This window comes from Ascaphus truei, chromosome 8 (genome assembly GCF_040206685.1).
Source record: "Ascaphus truei isolate aAscTru1 chromosome 8, aAscTru1.hap1, whole genome shotgun sequence".
NCBI lineage: Eukaryota > Metazoa > Chordata > Amphibia > Anura > Ascaphidae > Ascaphus > Ascaphus truei.
Window position 1 is genome coordinate 56130935 of NC_134490.1, and position 16008 is coordinate 56146942.

The 16008-nt window shown below is 41.6% G+C and overlaps 1 protein-coding gene across 2 annotated transcripts in view; it reads right to left on the reverse strand.

The window, feature by feature from the left end:
* The window catches only part of CPXM2 (carboxypeptidase X, M14 family member 2), a 43149-nt gene extending 27592 nt beyond the window's left edge, over nucleotides 1-15557 (reverse strand). The window contains exons 1-3 of one of the 2 annotated variants that reach the window (XM_075612155.1): nucleotides 14948-15557; nucleotides 14013-14375; nucleotides 4542-4640 (exon numbers count right to left, since the gene is read on the reverse strand). In XM_075612155.1, coding sequence (XP_075468270.1) covers nucleotides 4542-4640; nucleotides 14013-14334 — 421 coding nt within the window. In that variant the 5' untranslated portion in view covers nucleotides 14335-14375; nucleotides 14948-15557. Of the gene's footprint in view, nucleotides 1-4541; nucleotides 4641-14012; nucleotides 14376-14847; nucleotides 14905-14947 lie in introns of those variants that run through there. The other variant, XM_075612156.1, reaches the window with a different exon arrangement.
* Between the last annotated feature and the right edge of the window lie 451 nt (nucleotides 15558-16008).

Here is a 16008-nt window from a genome sequence, read left to right on the forward strand (position 1 = left end):
TGTTGGGATCTACCTGATAGGTCGAACTGAAACCAGTTTAAAGCATGCTTCCCTATTCCAGAGCTCTGGAGTTTGTTAAGCAGGATAGCATGATCAACTGTGTCAAAAGCCTTTGCAAAATCTAGGTATACTGCACCAGTGAGTTGTCCCCGATCCATTCCACACTGGATTTCATTGCAAACTTTTAGCAGGGTAGTTACGGTGGAGTGTTTGGGGCGAAATCCAGATTGGAATTGGCTAGGGAAATTTGTCTTGGTATAGTAATCGCTTAATTGGGAGTGGACACATTTTTCCATGACTTTGGATAGAATTGGGAGAAGGGAGATTGGCCTGTAGTATGAGACAGTGATGGCATCCTTATTGCTTCTCAGAGAGGCCCGCAACAGTATTGAATGGGTTAAGCGACCTAACATATCTTTGCCGCTATTTCACTTTGGTTCCGATAGGTATCTGCATCGTCTGCTCATATTTGCTAAGCTGTGCTATCGTGAATGAGCTTTAAGTTGTCTTCCGCAGCCTCAAGTAGGCAATCCAAGCCGTTTATTTTATTTATTTTTAAATACAGGATTGAAGCAAGGGGCCCCCGGAGCTGAACCCCGTTAATTTCAGCTTTGTAGACCCCCTGCTTCCGGAGGCACTTACTTCCATAGGGGGTGCTAGCAGCTGCTCTATGGTATATATATGGCTATATGGCTGCTTTTCAAAGCTTCCAGCTGTGACGTCATCAGGTTTGGCTTCATATTGTAGATTGGTTGGACAACTGGCCAGTAAAAAAGCACCAAACAGCTCACCGGGTTAAACAAAAATAAAAAAGATTTATTGGGCTACATATTAAAAAACAAAAAACATACTAGGGACAGAACAGGGAAAACGCTCCTCCCACGCATTTCACGCTCAGCAGCGCTTTCTCAAGGAGACTCCCAATAAATCTTTTTTAATTTTGTATAACCCGGTACGCTGATTGGTTGGACAACTGCCCAGTAAAAAAGCACCAATCTACAGTTATCTATCGTGCAACTTTTTCGAATGGAGTGACGCTTCAGCACTTTTTGCCGGTTCCGGTACTTGTTACACACCATCCGGTTCCAGAGGTGACGGTGTCTGGATCTTCAGCAGCAGCACGCTTGGCCATGAAGCAACTACTACGGAGGCTCCGGTACACTGGGAGTTTATGAATAATTTCCAGAGGTGACGGTGTGCAAATCTTAGCTGCATTATGTTCAACCGGGACTAAAGCGAGACGGAGGTAGGACTTCTATGTGGTTCGGGGGCTTCAGAGGTAATTCATCTTTCCTCTGTCGTGCATATACCCCCACCAGTTGTCCATTTATACCCCGTTGTTTACTCTGTCAGTCCTTACCTCTATCAAACTACCATTGTGTTGGTGCCGGACACTATAATACCTGCATGTTTAACTGTTGGATATACCCAGACCATATCACATTATATATTGCATTGGCAATATAATACGGGACTTTAAGAGCTCAAGTTAATTTTTCAGGCAGATCTTGGAGCTAGGAGTGATCAATTTCTATTTGTCGGCTTCATATTGGCCCATGTAAAGAAGAAGCTGAAAACTGCAGATACCGGAACCCCCTTCGGAGGCAAGTATCTCCAGAAGCAGGGGGTCCCCTGAGCTGCAATTAATTAGGTTTCGCTCCTGCTTCAACCCGGTATTAAAAATGAAGAAACAAACCGCTTGGATTGCTCCTTCAAAGTGTCTTTACATAGCAACGCTAACATGGCCCTTTGTGTGATCCTCAAACACTTCAAACTTTACTCTTGTATTTCGTGGCTCATGATATACTTCTGGTGTGTGAAAGATAGCCCAATTGCAGGGTGAAACGCGTTAGAGGTGCAGGGGTATTCCTCCCCTCCTCTTTTTAACCATTTTTCAATAAAGGTTTTTGTATGCAGCACAGTCCGGCCTCAGAAACTTTCTTCCTGCATCGTGGTGCCCGCTGGTCTGCCTGTCCCCGTCGGTATAGGTGCCTGTTCTACTTTTCAAAACAGCAAAGGAGCACACAGAGCCAGGTGTATCGTGCAAATACGTGAGTACTATTGCTGCTGTATGAGAGCTGCCCCAGGCATTCAGGGTCTTTATAGCTTAGGCTGACAGAGAGGTCTGGAGGGGTTTCAAGACTCCCCCTTACAACTCTCTATGCCACTGCTAGACCGGTTGCCATTTAGGGGTTAATATACATAGCCTCGAGCATGCATTCACCACATCACGTGACCTGGTCTCCCAAGCAGAAAGATTTTTATAACATTTAAAACAGTGGGTTAAAAGCTCTGTAGCATTGGTTAATTGGGGCTTCAACCCCAGTATTTTTTTGTTCTGGAATAAGTTATACTGCCAGAGCCAGAAGATACAGTATATTTATGAACCAGTCTGTGGATGTGATAATGGAGTCGTGGGTATGTGGGAGATTAAGGATGTGACAGTCATTAATCGTCACTCCTTCTAAGGAATGGAACTGTAACCATTCCCCATGAATACAAAATCTCCCAGCACCTCGAAGTACAGTATATGTTGGAATTAGTGAAGACTCTGATAGCTTCAGAAGTGTGGGGCATAGTATATAAAGTCTTCCTCATTTGCAGTGAGTGTCACTCATTCGTAGACCATCTCACTCACTCACCACCAACAGTAATCACATTAAAGGTGTCTGATGCCCTGTTCCATGGAATGCTCGGATCTGCAGGGGAATATGTGTTATGCTATTATGCTATGAATCGTACATAATATAACAGGAGTTTGGTTTCTTAAAAATATATAAACCCTACACAACCATTGTATTTCTACGTAGATAGGGTAAGCTGGCTGGGATTCTGTGAAATTGCAACACATTTTTAAAGCTTCTGCAGTTCTTGAGGTTGAGAAACCACTGGTATGGAAGATAATGTTACAGTAAAATATTCAACAGCCTTTCTGAATTATGAATGAGGTTAAAAAATGATGGTTTCTTCAACAGTTAAATATTTGCCATTACTACATTTTCCTCATTGAACCCCAGTACCTTGGACCTCCACAGAACACAGACTATAAACTAAAATATTAATGCGTTACTTAGTAAAGTCCCCTGGCTGCAAAACGGCACAAAACTGTACCAGATTTAGTTTAAAGAAAGAAGACTTCCTTTTGGGGAGAATAGTAAATACAAATACCACTTGTGGGTGCATTTGCATGTCTCAGACAGGTCTGCAGCCGCGATAATGGGGAAAGACAGGGTTGCAGACCTCTCTGAGACATGCAAATGCACCTGTGATGCTAGGGGTAGATATGGCTGCTCTTAAATAAAGGTTAGGCTTGCCGTTACCCCTACCTGTCAATAATATAATGCATTTATTTATGTATGTTTATTGTACCAATTCGGTATCTGTGTACTGTGCCCACATTTGGCTGATATTATATTCTGTAGCCTGGTTCCAACACTTTGGGAACCAGAGGCTAACGGTTTAAATGTGCGTTTTTTGTGTGGAAGATGGGTATCCAGCCTCAACACAAAAGAGATTCTGGACGAGATAAAGTGAGTGGCTTCGGACATTGTCGAGCGAGGCAGGGCTGTGGACTCAGGTGTGGGGGAAGTGGCTTCCCATGGGTGAACCATTGTTCGGCCCACACACTGACTCACCTATCCCTTGGTTTGGTGTTGGGAGGACAACGGGAACCGTTGCAGGAACTGTGCCCCGTAGGCATGATTCACATTGGTCTGTTCAAATGCCCTGCTTGACTTAAGCCCGCCCCTGTGGGCTGTGCTGGAAGTCCGATAACCTCCCCTCGCTCCAGATTGGTCAAACGCAGGCGAGCTCTCACTTGCTAATTGGAGTTCGAAGACAATCTGCTCTGGGATTATTCGAGCCGCCGTCCTCCATGCTGGTGGGATATATCAGTAGGAACCCGGCTTTGGTTTCAGAGACTTCCTGCAGAGTACTCGCAGAGCCGAAGTGGACCCTTTAAATATCCAAAGTCATGCTAGGGTGTTCCAGAGACTTGCGGAGGGGTTTGGAGGGAAGCGACGGCGGGAATTTAAAACTGCTGACTATCGAGGACAGCGGAGCAATTTTGGAACGCGTATTGGGGTAAACTTCTAGACGAAGGTCCCCAGACATAGGGCTCTAGGTTATTCCCCCAGTTGGGTGAGTTTGTGTGTGTGTTTTATGTACTGAAGGAATCTCTTATCCAATAAATTCACTTTTGTTCAACTCTGCAGTTCTGTCTATTGTATTGATCCCTGGTGTAATTGTCCTGGTCTCCCGTGGCAGTACCCACAAGTGGTATTTTTATTTACTGTAGGGAGGAGGGTTTGTGTCACTTTTTTTTTACCCACCATAACTTATTTAATGCTTTGGAGAGAATGGAATTTTCCTCCAATACATAAGAAGTGAAGGGTTTTTTGCACCTGTGTTGCACAGTTTTGCAGCTGTGGACAAGAAAAGCAAATTCAGCACTCCCCCTCCACCCACCCCCCCCCCCCCGACCCCCCGTAATGCAGTGACAATACATGCAACAAAAGCAGAACAGACAGATTCTCACGAACTTTCTTGGACGTCTTGGAAAATCGTTTCTTCACTGGTTCCAAAAACAAACTTCTCAGAACTTTTCTTGTTTTTCTCGGTCTTCTTGCTACCATTTTTGGCTGAGGGAAAAAAAAGACTTGTGTTATCACAATATTCAATGGATTATATCTTCTAATCATGCAAGGCTACAAATTATAATATAGGGAATAGGAATACAGCCATATGTACGGCAAACCTGCAAACCCTTTAAAAAAAGCTCCTTTCAGGGAAATTTGGGAAAGTAAGGAAATATTTTAATGTTCTCTTGGCATGCATTGTGACGGGGACTTTTATCAGGGGGAAAGTGCACAAAAGAGGCATTGTTCAGCTGAGTCTCAGTGAGCGTCACTATAAATAGGGTCACATTACCTATGAGATTGTATAACATAATAATCACAGAAGTATAGATTGCATGGATATTACCAACTGTAACTCCCATGTCATATACAATTATATTACAACAGGAATATACAATATCTTCAGCACTATACAGTATATCAGAAAATACCAGTGAATGGTAAAATATTCACGTGTGTGTGTGTGTGTGTGTGTGTGTGTGTGTGTGTGTGTGTGTGTGTGTGTGTGTGTATGTATATATATATATATATATAAATATATATATATATATATATATATATATATATATATATATATATTTAAAACCAGAGACATAACATAAAACACAGACAAAGCTCAGTGCACATCCAGAAAAACTTATATACGGTACAGTGCCTAAATATACATGTATAAATAACTAATAAATAAAATGGTCTTTTAGTTTAACATTTTGGCCAAATTGTTGTAAGCCCTTGAGCCAAACTTCACGGCAGACCACGTTTCAAGGGTCCCTAACACTAAAATAGATTCTTAATATACTGTGCATTGCCAGGAAGAATGATTTATAATAAATCTGTCAATATAAGTTGCAAAAGTTCTAAGTCTGATTGAAGCTTTTATTAACCTGTACATTACCAGGAAAAGCACTCTGTATTAGATTTGTCACAATCACACTGCATGTGTATATAAAAGAAAAGCGCCCGATCCTGGTGCAATAACGTTAAAAAGATACATTTAATAATCCGAGATGCACAAATTTTCACTCACAAACAAATGTATGTAAAAGGCGTGTTATGAGTAAATACTCAAGCTCCGATCAGTGACTGTATCTCCGCTGTTGTCTCCTCTATCGTCCGAGCTGCCCGCCATGAGTCTCTGTACCAGCAGGAACTTGCGACGTCAGTCCTTGGTGGAAGTTTCCTCAGACAACACACCACAAGCGTGTGTGGTTCCGGGTGGGGAATGAATTCCGTGTGGCATAACAAAAAGCCAGATGGTTTAAAAATGATGGGACTGGAGGTCACACCACCCTCCGTTCTCGCTGGGGAATGGTTTAAACTTCTTTCAAGGAAAGAAAGTTACTGGATTTTTAAATTCAACTGTCTTGTACCATTTGGTCTCAATGAGAATGTAGATATTAGCACTATAGTGTAGGCCTACATCTGGTACATCCCCCATCTGGTTCCTTAGCTCATTTATTTGACTGTCCATTTTTTGTTTTAGTTTTAGTTTCAGTTTTATTTCTCATTTCCTTATTTTTTCATTCATTATTTTTTTATATATATTTTGTTGTGTGGTTTTTTTTTTACTCCTTTTATTTCACTTTTTTACCTTGCCTTCTTTTTTTCTTTTTTATTGTTTTCTTTACTATTTCCTTTTCATAGTTCTATCAGGTATCTCTCAATGTCAATCACACTGATCTACATTTTGTTTATCTTTTAACCTTTTACCTCAATGGAAGTTTTAAACTTGTCATTTTAACTATTTTAGTTTTTTATCATAGATATGCCAAATATTGATTTGTTGTTTAATATGAAGTTTTGGGTGTGGAGTATTCAGCTCCATTTCAAACATTAACTGTGTCCTGTAGTTTTGTGGTCATAATATGCATCTAATCGATATTAATATGTTTAGAGTTATATAAAGGTTGTTTTTTTAACATAAATTTTAATACATTTGCATCTTTTTCTATCCAAAATCATTATAGAGTGTTCTAATCATTCTAATTATTTTGTTATGTTGTATTCCACTGCTGACCAATAAATTATTTTCAGCAATGTCTATAAATAAACAATGCCGTACCTTACCGCCATCCCTGATGAAGTCAGCTGACGCTGATGAAACGCGTAGGGTGTGATGTCATTACGCTGCTTTTTGACACGTGACTTGTGTGTGCCGATCGGGATCTCCTCCAAACAACGTGGATTGAGTGTGTACCTGTACCGAGCTGTGTTGCACCTATACTGCTGGTTTACATCTGGTACTGCCATTGTTGGTGTTGGGGTCTGAGGACTCTCATAGCCCATAGCGGCAGTTCTATCAGCAGGAGGCATTCGGACTTTCACTCACCACACCGCCTTACGATCTGGAGCTTCCCACAGCTGACTGTGCTTAACCACAGTGGTACTGGTACAAAGAAACCTTTCAACGATTTTAAACCGTATTCATTTTGTAAGTGGGCATTGTCTTCCCTCTATTCTTTAATAAATTCTATGTTTTTGGTAATGCACTAGGGTTGTGCGCTGTTTCCTCCCTTTTTTCTATACAGATTCTCCTTGGGAAGTGATTCTTCCCGGATACAGCAGCCCCCATCCCTGCTTTTCTGGCTTTACAGCACAGGAATTGTGTGTTTGGACTGCAAACACTTTCCCTTGTACTCCTGGACTGGACTTGTAACTGTGTATTGTTATATCCTATATAATTACTGATACATTTACATTGTTCATTTTTATTGCATCAATTTTTTATAATCAGAGCACTGGTATTATATATATATATATATATAATAATATATATATCTCTCAAATGGAAATATATCAAATGGAAATATTACTGTGTGCTCATTTGCATGTCTTAGACAGGTCTGCCATCCTGCCTTTCACCATTATCGCTCAGCACACAGCGCTTCAACTGCAGCAAAGGATTCTGGAAATAACATGCAAATGAGCACACAGTGCCACCTTTTGCTTCAAATCCATTTTTACATATATATATATATATATAGATATATATATCTAGAACACACCAAGTTAAATACTACCTACACTACACACATTATATACACTGCAATATGCAATACTCCCAGAAGTAGATAACATAACGATGCTCACATCTTTTCATATTTCTCTACATTACTGCTGAAGATGGCTCTCTCTTTTTTTTACATCTGTGTTAAACTCATGGAAACTTTGTAAATCAGTATCACTGTATCGCTGTGTCACTGTGTCGCTATTGCTGAATCGCTGTACTGTATCGTTATTTCTCATCTGTCATTTACCTGCCCAAGTTTCCAGGCTCTCCAAGTCCTTCTGGAGAGAAATTACATCCTGCTCTGATTCTACTACCTTACACAATTTAGTATCATCAGCAAAGATGGAGACTTTGCTCTCGATGCCAACCTCAAGGTCATTTATAAACAAGTTAAAAAGCAGTGATCCCAGTACCGATCCTTGAGGTACTCCACTCACAACCTTAGCCCAACCTGATAAAGTTCCATTTATGATAACCCTCTGTTGTCTGTCCTTCAACCAGTTTTCAATTCATGTGCATATATTTTTACTGAGTCCAATTTGCTTTATTTTGTACACCAACCTCTTGTGTGGAACCGTATCAAAATCCTTTGCAAAATCTAAGTAGACCACATCAACTGCATTACCCTGGTCTAAATTCCTACTTACCTCCTCAAAGAAACAAATAAGTTTAGTTTGGCATGATCTATCCTTCATAAATCCATGCTCACAATTACTAATAATTTTGTTTTCCATTAGATATTCCTGAATATTATCCCGTATTAAACCTTAAAGTAGTTTCCCCACTATTGAAGTCAGGCTTACAGGTCTGTAATTCCCCGGTTGTGATCTAGCTCCCTTTTTAAATATAGGCACCCCGTCTTCTTTACGCCAATCTTGTGGTACTGGGCCTGTGGAAATTGAGTCCTTGAATATTAAAAGTAATGGTTTGGCTATTACTGAACTTAACTCCTTGAGAACTCTCGGATGTATGCCATCGGGGCCAGGTGCCTTATTTACTTTAATTTTTTAAGCTGCATATGAACTTCTCCCTCAATTAACCAATTGTTCATTAATATGGAGGTTGTGGCTTCCTCCTGCGGCACTACAATTGAAATTGATTCTTCCCTGGTAAACACAGAAGCAAAGAATTTGTTTAATACCTCTGCATTTCCCTTATCTGCAATAATCTGCCTGCCCATCTCACACTGAATGGGTCCTATATTTTCTTTTCTAATTTTTTTGTTATTAAGGTACTTAAATAACTTTTTAGGGTTGATATTACTTTCTATTGCAATCCTTTTTTCATTATCCATTTTTGCTAATTTGATTGCCCTTTTGCAATTTTTGTCTGTGTTCCTTCTGACTTAAAGAATCTAAACGTCTGCCTCTTCTTTTCCATTTCCTTCCTACCTGTTTATTTAGCCACATTGGTTTTGACTTATTTCTTTTATACTTATTACCCAAGGGTATACTGTACACTGGTGAGTCTGCTTTTCTAACAATGTTTTAAAGACTGTCCATTTTCTTCTACATTTTTCCCTGCAAAAACATCATCCCAATGTATTACTTGTAGATTAGTCCTCAGTTTATTAAAATCTGCCTTTCTAAAGTTTATGGTCTTTGTTGAACCCAAGTAATCTGTTTTTTGATAATTTATTTCAAATGAGACCATGTTATGAGATCACTGTTACCCAAATGCTCCAGGACTTGAATATTTGCTTTTGCTTCTACATTGTTTGATATTACCAAATCCAGTATTGGTTCCTCGATAATTTGGGTCATATAATTGTCTTTAAGCACCCGCAAAAACCTGTTTCCTTTTGTTGCAATGTTAATCTCGTTGCCCCAGTCTATGTCTGGATAATTAAAATCACCTATTATGCAAACATGACCTATTTGCAAAAAGTATTTTAGCTTCCTCAATCTCACAGATATTTGGTGGTTTATAGCATATCCCTAAAAACATTTTCTTTATACTTTTACCTCCACTGCTAATTTCTATCCACAAGGTCTCTACATTTTCATCATTCCCTTCATGAACATCTTCCCTTATAATAGGTTTTAGATCCGGTTTAACATATAAGCATACCCCACCTCCTCTTCTATTTGCCCGATCCTTCCAAAAAAGGGAATAACCCCCTAAATTAACTGCCCAGTCATGAGTTTCATCCCACCATGTTTCAGCAAGTTCAGCAAACTTGCACTTGCCCCCATTCTACCTCCATAACCCCTTGTTTTCTCATCTATTCTATTTAGATCATTATCTGTTTCATTCCCCTACCCCCTCCACCCTAGTTTAAAATATCCTCCAACCTTTTTAACATTCTCCCCCCTAGCACAGAAGATCCCTCTTCATTGAGGTGCAATCCGTCCCTAGAATAAAGATGGCACCTCTCAGAAAAGGAGTCCCAGTGCTCTAAAAACCCGAAACCCTCCTTCCTACACCACTTTCTTAGCCATGCATTGACCTCCCTGATCTCTGACTGCCTCCCTGCGGTAGCGCATGGCACTGGTAGTATTTCAGAAAATACTACCTTGGAGGTCCTTGCCTTAAGCTTTTGGCCTAGATCCCTGAAATCGTTTTTGTAGGACCCTCCATCTTTCTCTAACTTTGTCATTGGTGCCAACGTGTACCATACCGCCGGGTCAATCCCAGCCCCTCCCAACAAACTGTCTACCCGATTCACAATATATATAGCGTCAACTCAGCTGTCGATACGATTAGCTGTTTGGTGGTCCCGCTCGCGAGCAACAGAGCGCCGGCGTGCTGCTACGCAGAGACGCTCAGCTGGGAACCAGCAAAGCTGTGAGGCAGATACATAGTAACTCTGCCAGCCGGTCTGTGAGCCCGGCGCGGCTCTGTGGCTGAGGCGCTCCAGCAGTGGATCAGCTAAGCTGTGTTCTGCGTGGCTTCCACGGTCTCCAGGTGCTGCGAGCAGTCAGTCCAGGGACTTGGTGCACCGGGTCCATACAGAACTACATCATTGGACTCTCACTTGGACCTAGTTGAACCCAATTTTACTTTCTTTAATGTAAGTTCATGCATTTGTTGTGTGATTTTATATTACACATATTACTATTCACTTCTGGTGCGCTGTGTCTTGTTTTTTTTTGTGTGTGTATAAATATATATATATATATATATATATATATATATATATGTCAATGAAAAAATAGTTTGCACTCACGGTTTCTCAAATGAAGGCAGATGTTCGTCCCATATAGATACATGTACAGGGTAACCAAGGAAATCCAGGTAACAAAGAGACAGCACACCGCAATATGATGAAGTAAATAAAGTGTATTAACAACACAGGGCAGCCAACGTTTCGGTCCTCAGAGTGGGACCTTCCTCAGGGCAGCTCAACCCCCTTATAACGCTGTGCTTGGGGTCCAACATTCCAAGATAAGCGGATCGCGTTAGAAATAATGTACAATTGTATGCACTGTACAATAAAGTATTTAAGATAGCAATAATCGTGTAGTAAAGTATTCATAAATACGAAAAGTGGGAGCCACGCTTGCACCGCGTTATAAGCGGATTCGCGTTGTAACGGATCGCGTTATAATGGGGTTGAGCTGTATATACGTGTGTGTGTGTATGTGTGTGTGTGTGTGTGTGTGTGTGTGTGTGTGTGTGTGTGTGTGTGTGTGTGTGTGTGTGTGTGTGTGTGTGTGTGTGTGTGTGTGTATATATATACACACACACACGCGTGTGTGTGTGTATATGTAGTCATTCCCATGTTTCCAAAGTTCAGTTTTTGCAAGTCAACGAACTGAGAACAGCACAAATAGATGTTTAATTATGCAAAAATACAATGAAAATACTCTACAATTCAGGTAAGTTCTGAAAAAAAAGCTTTACTTTTTTAGTGAAGATCAAAAATATATTTCTCAACATGTTTCCCCAAACTCTACTGTTATTTTTTCTGTTAAATTGGTACCAGGACTGTCAACCAAACTGCTTAATAGAAACCTGACGCCACTGCAAGTCAAAAGTTACACACGTCTGGAAATCAGTCTTAATAACACGCTTTGTCAGCCCAAACTGTAATTATGTCTTTTGAAGAAACATTATGCTCCAAGCAGAATATTACAATGGTAATGATACTGTACTTGCAATGCATGTTACGCGTTACATAATCTTCCGGCATACAAGTAACATGCCACAGGGCAATGCTGTTATTTGACTATTTAGCTGTGTAACCATGTAACCCTTTATTCCCCGTAAATTACTGAAATTGTGAGATAGACTTCAATGATGAAAGATATATTTCCCTGTGGGAACTACATGCCAGATCAGCTTTCTGTTGCACACTATTCACATCAAAGGGTGTCTGTTCGCTGACATGCCACAGGTGTTTGTTCTGGTTTGTGGTAGTGAATCCCACTCATTATAATAATAACTGTATTCCTTAGAGCATTTTTCTCCCACTGGGACTCAAAGCGCTTCAGTAAAGTGCACAGGACGCAGCACATTGGAATATTTTCAGGCATAAATCCCTGTGCCGTAGAGTTTACAATCTATGTTTTTGATGCCTGAGACACAGGGAGATAAAGTGACTTGCCCAAGGTCACAAGGAGCCGACACCGGGATTTGTACCTGCTTCAAACTCAGAGTCGTTCTTTACAGAGGCAGTGTCTTTACTCACTGAGCTGCTCCTTTTCCTTCTATTATTAAAACCCCTGAGCCTTCAGACTGCAACATAACACAGGCACAGTCAGGAGGAGAGTTACCATCAGAAGGAATAAGCATGGTAATGCTTTGCTTTCTGCCTGCTCTGCACAAGATGATTATGAAAGAAAACTGCCTGGCTCATCTGTATCTCATTAAACAGGAGACAGGTGCCCCCTAATAGTAAGTGAAGTGAAACGCACACAGTATGTGTGTTCTGGACTGGCTGCAGCCTGCAGCCTGCAGCTCATTCCTTGGCACCAATTCCAGTCTGCAACACGGGAGATTGATGGAGATCTTCCATCCAAAAGCAACAGGAAGCTTGCAACACAGCTGAACATTCCCAAGAAGATATCAACATCAAGTAGAGAGGGATCTGAGAGAACCCTGGAGACAGATACCCCAGCACTGTCTGACAAGCAGAGCTTCTCAGGAGGATGTGAGGACCTGTCATACCCAACATACCAGGCATTTACTGAGACGTGCCACTCTATAAGACACCTTCCATGTTGATAGGCAACATTTGGTACCATTTCAGAGAATGAGCCACAAGAGGAGATGTTTATTAAGATGTGTTACTCCATAAGCCAGCTTCCATGCAGGAAGACACCTTGCAGCCCATTTCATTATATGACATATTTATTGTACATCTCATTACCAATATGTCTATTTTATCAAATTATATTTGTAAGGAAGTAAGCAAATAGAAATGATTTTGTATCTAGACTAAATTACCACTGTTATGTAGAGGTTCTTGTTAATCTGTACCAAAATGTTGACAGAACTCAGTCCCTCTCATTTCCCCAACAACAAAACATAGCCCTAATTTTATCCCTACATGACATCTTAAGAACTTTTTTTGGACGTCAACATTCTTGCAAGTCAACATTCGTGCATACCTCCAATTGAAGTATTCACTACCAGCATCACACCTACAGTACAATAACCAGTGCAACTTGTAGAACTCTGCATCACTTTCAATAAAACTGTTGATCCTGCTTGGTGTAAATTAAGTGGGTAAGAAGTATATGGAATGGTTCCAAAAACACTCTTCCTTAAGGTACAATGAACACCATCATCATCATCATCATCATCATCATCATCATCATCATCATCATCACTATAAAATCATCAATAAAGTTTATAAGAACATATAGTATATTGAGAATGTTCTGTGTCTACCTTAGCTTGGCAGCTGTACATGTTAGGGGGAAATAACACCCTACATCTCTAAAGAGGCTTCTGCTGCACTTCTTATACAAGTTTATATCACCCCCTGTACATTAACCCTTGCCAATTCTACCAAAGAGATTTTATGTCCAATTCCATTAACAATGAGTACCCTAAATAGTGGTTTCTTTGATGTGGGGAGGGGGTTCAATGGCATTAGGGGCATGTCAGCAACTGCAGTTATTGGGGGAGAGTCTCAGTGCATTCATGGGGGTATTAAATAGCAAATAATATGTCAAGATTAGCCAACCATGTACATTTGTCAGTCCTTTAATGACAGTTTCATTAGTGTATGTTATGTGTCAGTTTCACTCCCATGCTATGTATTACAGCAGTATCTGCCTTACTGATCAGCTGCTGTTCTGGGTGACTTGTCTCTGACTTGGGACCCTTTGGACTGCAAGTTACCGGTGAGTAAAATGGGATGTTAGTTACTTCAATGTTTTGCTGGTTACCATACTGGGTGTTTGGGTGATTACCTTGTGCCTGCAGGTGAGGCTTGTGCTCCTTCTTGTTTACTTTCTTGAGTGGGATATCCTTCCTGGGGACTTGATATATCTCTTCTCTGGTATCCTGGGACTCGTGGACCTCCTCCTCCATTACAGACTCCTGGGGCTCTCCAGGCTCTGGTTCTGGCGCCAGGGGTGTCTGTAGCTCCTCAGGGTCCGGGTAGGAGTAATAATGGTCCCTTGTCAAAATCTCTTGGTGATAATAGTCCTGATCATCAGGAGGTCTTGCCAGGGATCCCTGCAGAAGCAAGACCCCCAAAAGCAGGAACGAAAAACCAAGAGATCTTGTCATCTCTTGATCCTTTGGTACCCCTAGAGCACAAATCAAGTGATCTAGAGAGAAAGCCAGAGAAACCCCGTATTAGAGAGAGATTCAACAGGATGAGAGAGAGAGAGAGAGAGAGAGAGAGAGAGAGAGAGAGAGAGAGAGAGAGAGAGAGAGAGAGAGGAGAGAGAGAGAGAGAGAGAGAGAGAGAGAGAGAGAGAGAGAGAGAGAGAGAGAGAGAGAGACTTCAGAAAAACACTCAAGAATATAGATCTAGACAAAAACACAGGCACAAGTGATTCAAAGAGAGCCCCAATTATAGAAATGGCGACAGAAACCATATTATAGAACTTATAGAACTCCCAGAGGTAGAGATTGTAGACAGAGACCCTCCGGAACAGACTAGGGGTGTAGAAAGAGACCCACCCCACGCCACAAAGAATAAGAGACAGTGAGACAGAAATCACAGCTAGCAGATCCTAAAGGTCCTCTCAGAAATAGACATCAAAAGTTACAGATCTAGAGGGAAATTCAAAGTACCGGGATTCAGAAAGACAGTGAAGTATCAGGAGCTGGCAGTGCCAGGTCAGACCTGCGTCTGGCAAGTGCAGAGAGTGAGAGACACAACCAGTATACTGACCACAGTTCAAGGAAAGTGCCCCCTGCAGAGACTGATATAAAGATGCTGTCTCCAGAGAGCCTGCCTTTAGTATCAGTCACAGAGAAGTGGTCTGAAGAGGGGTAGGTTCCTTTTCATGGGACTGAAGAGAGCACCACGTTCAAAAAGAGAGTGTTTGTTATTCCTGAGAGACTGCTCCTGCATCTTCCAACAGACTCTGCCCCGTTTCTGCAGAAGGGACTCTCTCGTTCCTCGAAGAAAATCCCGTATATCCCCTCCTGCCCCAGGAGACAGTCTGAACTGAAGGAAGGGCTGCTGCTAATTCCTCTCAATTAGACTGCTCCTAGAGTGTTAAGTTGCAAAAGGAGTGACAGGCGTCCTGTATTTCTTTCCAGAGGGGCTGCCTTGGTCCTGAACCCTTTTTGAGAGGCAGCTGTTTGGTGATAGATGTGACAGGGTGTGTAATCCTAGTAGTGAGGCAGGGTGGAGGGAAGAGACTCCCCCTGTGTGTGTGTGTGAGAGAGAGAGAGGGTGAGAGAGAGAAAGAGAGGCTGGACTGAATGACAGTTATTGCTCTTGAAAACTTAAGGGGGAGAAGAGGGAGGAGTGTAAATGAAACAGAGAGAGAAAGGGAGAGGGGGAATGGGAGAGGGGGAATGGGAGAGAAAGGGAGAGGGGGAATGGGAGAGAAAGGGAGAGGGGGAATGGGAGAGGGGGAATGGGAGAGAAAGGGAGAGGGGGAATGGGAGAGAAAGGGAGAGGGGGAATGGGAGAGAAAGGGAGAGGGGGAATGGGAGAGAAAGGGAGAGGGGGAATGGGAGAGAAAGGGAGAGGGGGAATGGGAGAGGGAGGGAGAGAAAGAGAGATATCTGCCAGGCAGTGAAAAGGAGAGGAGTGAAAATAGAGAACAAGATCAAGTGAAGGCATAAATAACGAGGTAAATAAGACCTACAGCCAGGAAGAAAAGGTAAAAGAAAAGTGTGATAAAAGTGGTGAGAATTGTTATTTGTCAGACTTGTCCTGCAGTTATTTTTCCTGCTGAGCTGGGAATGTGTATCCCACCCTGTATTTTACCTTATATC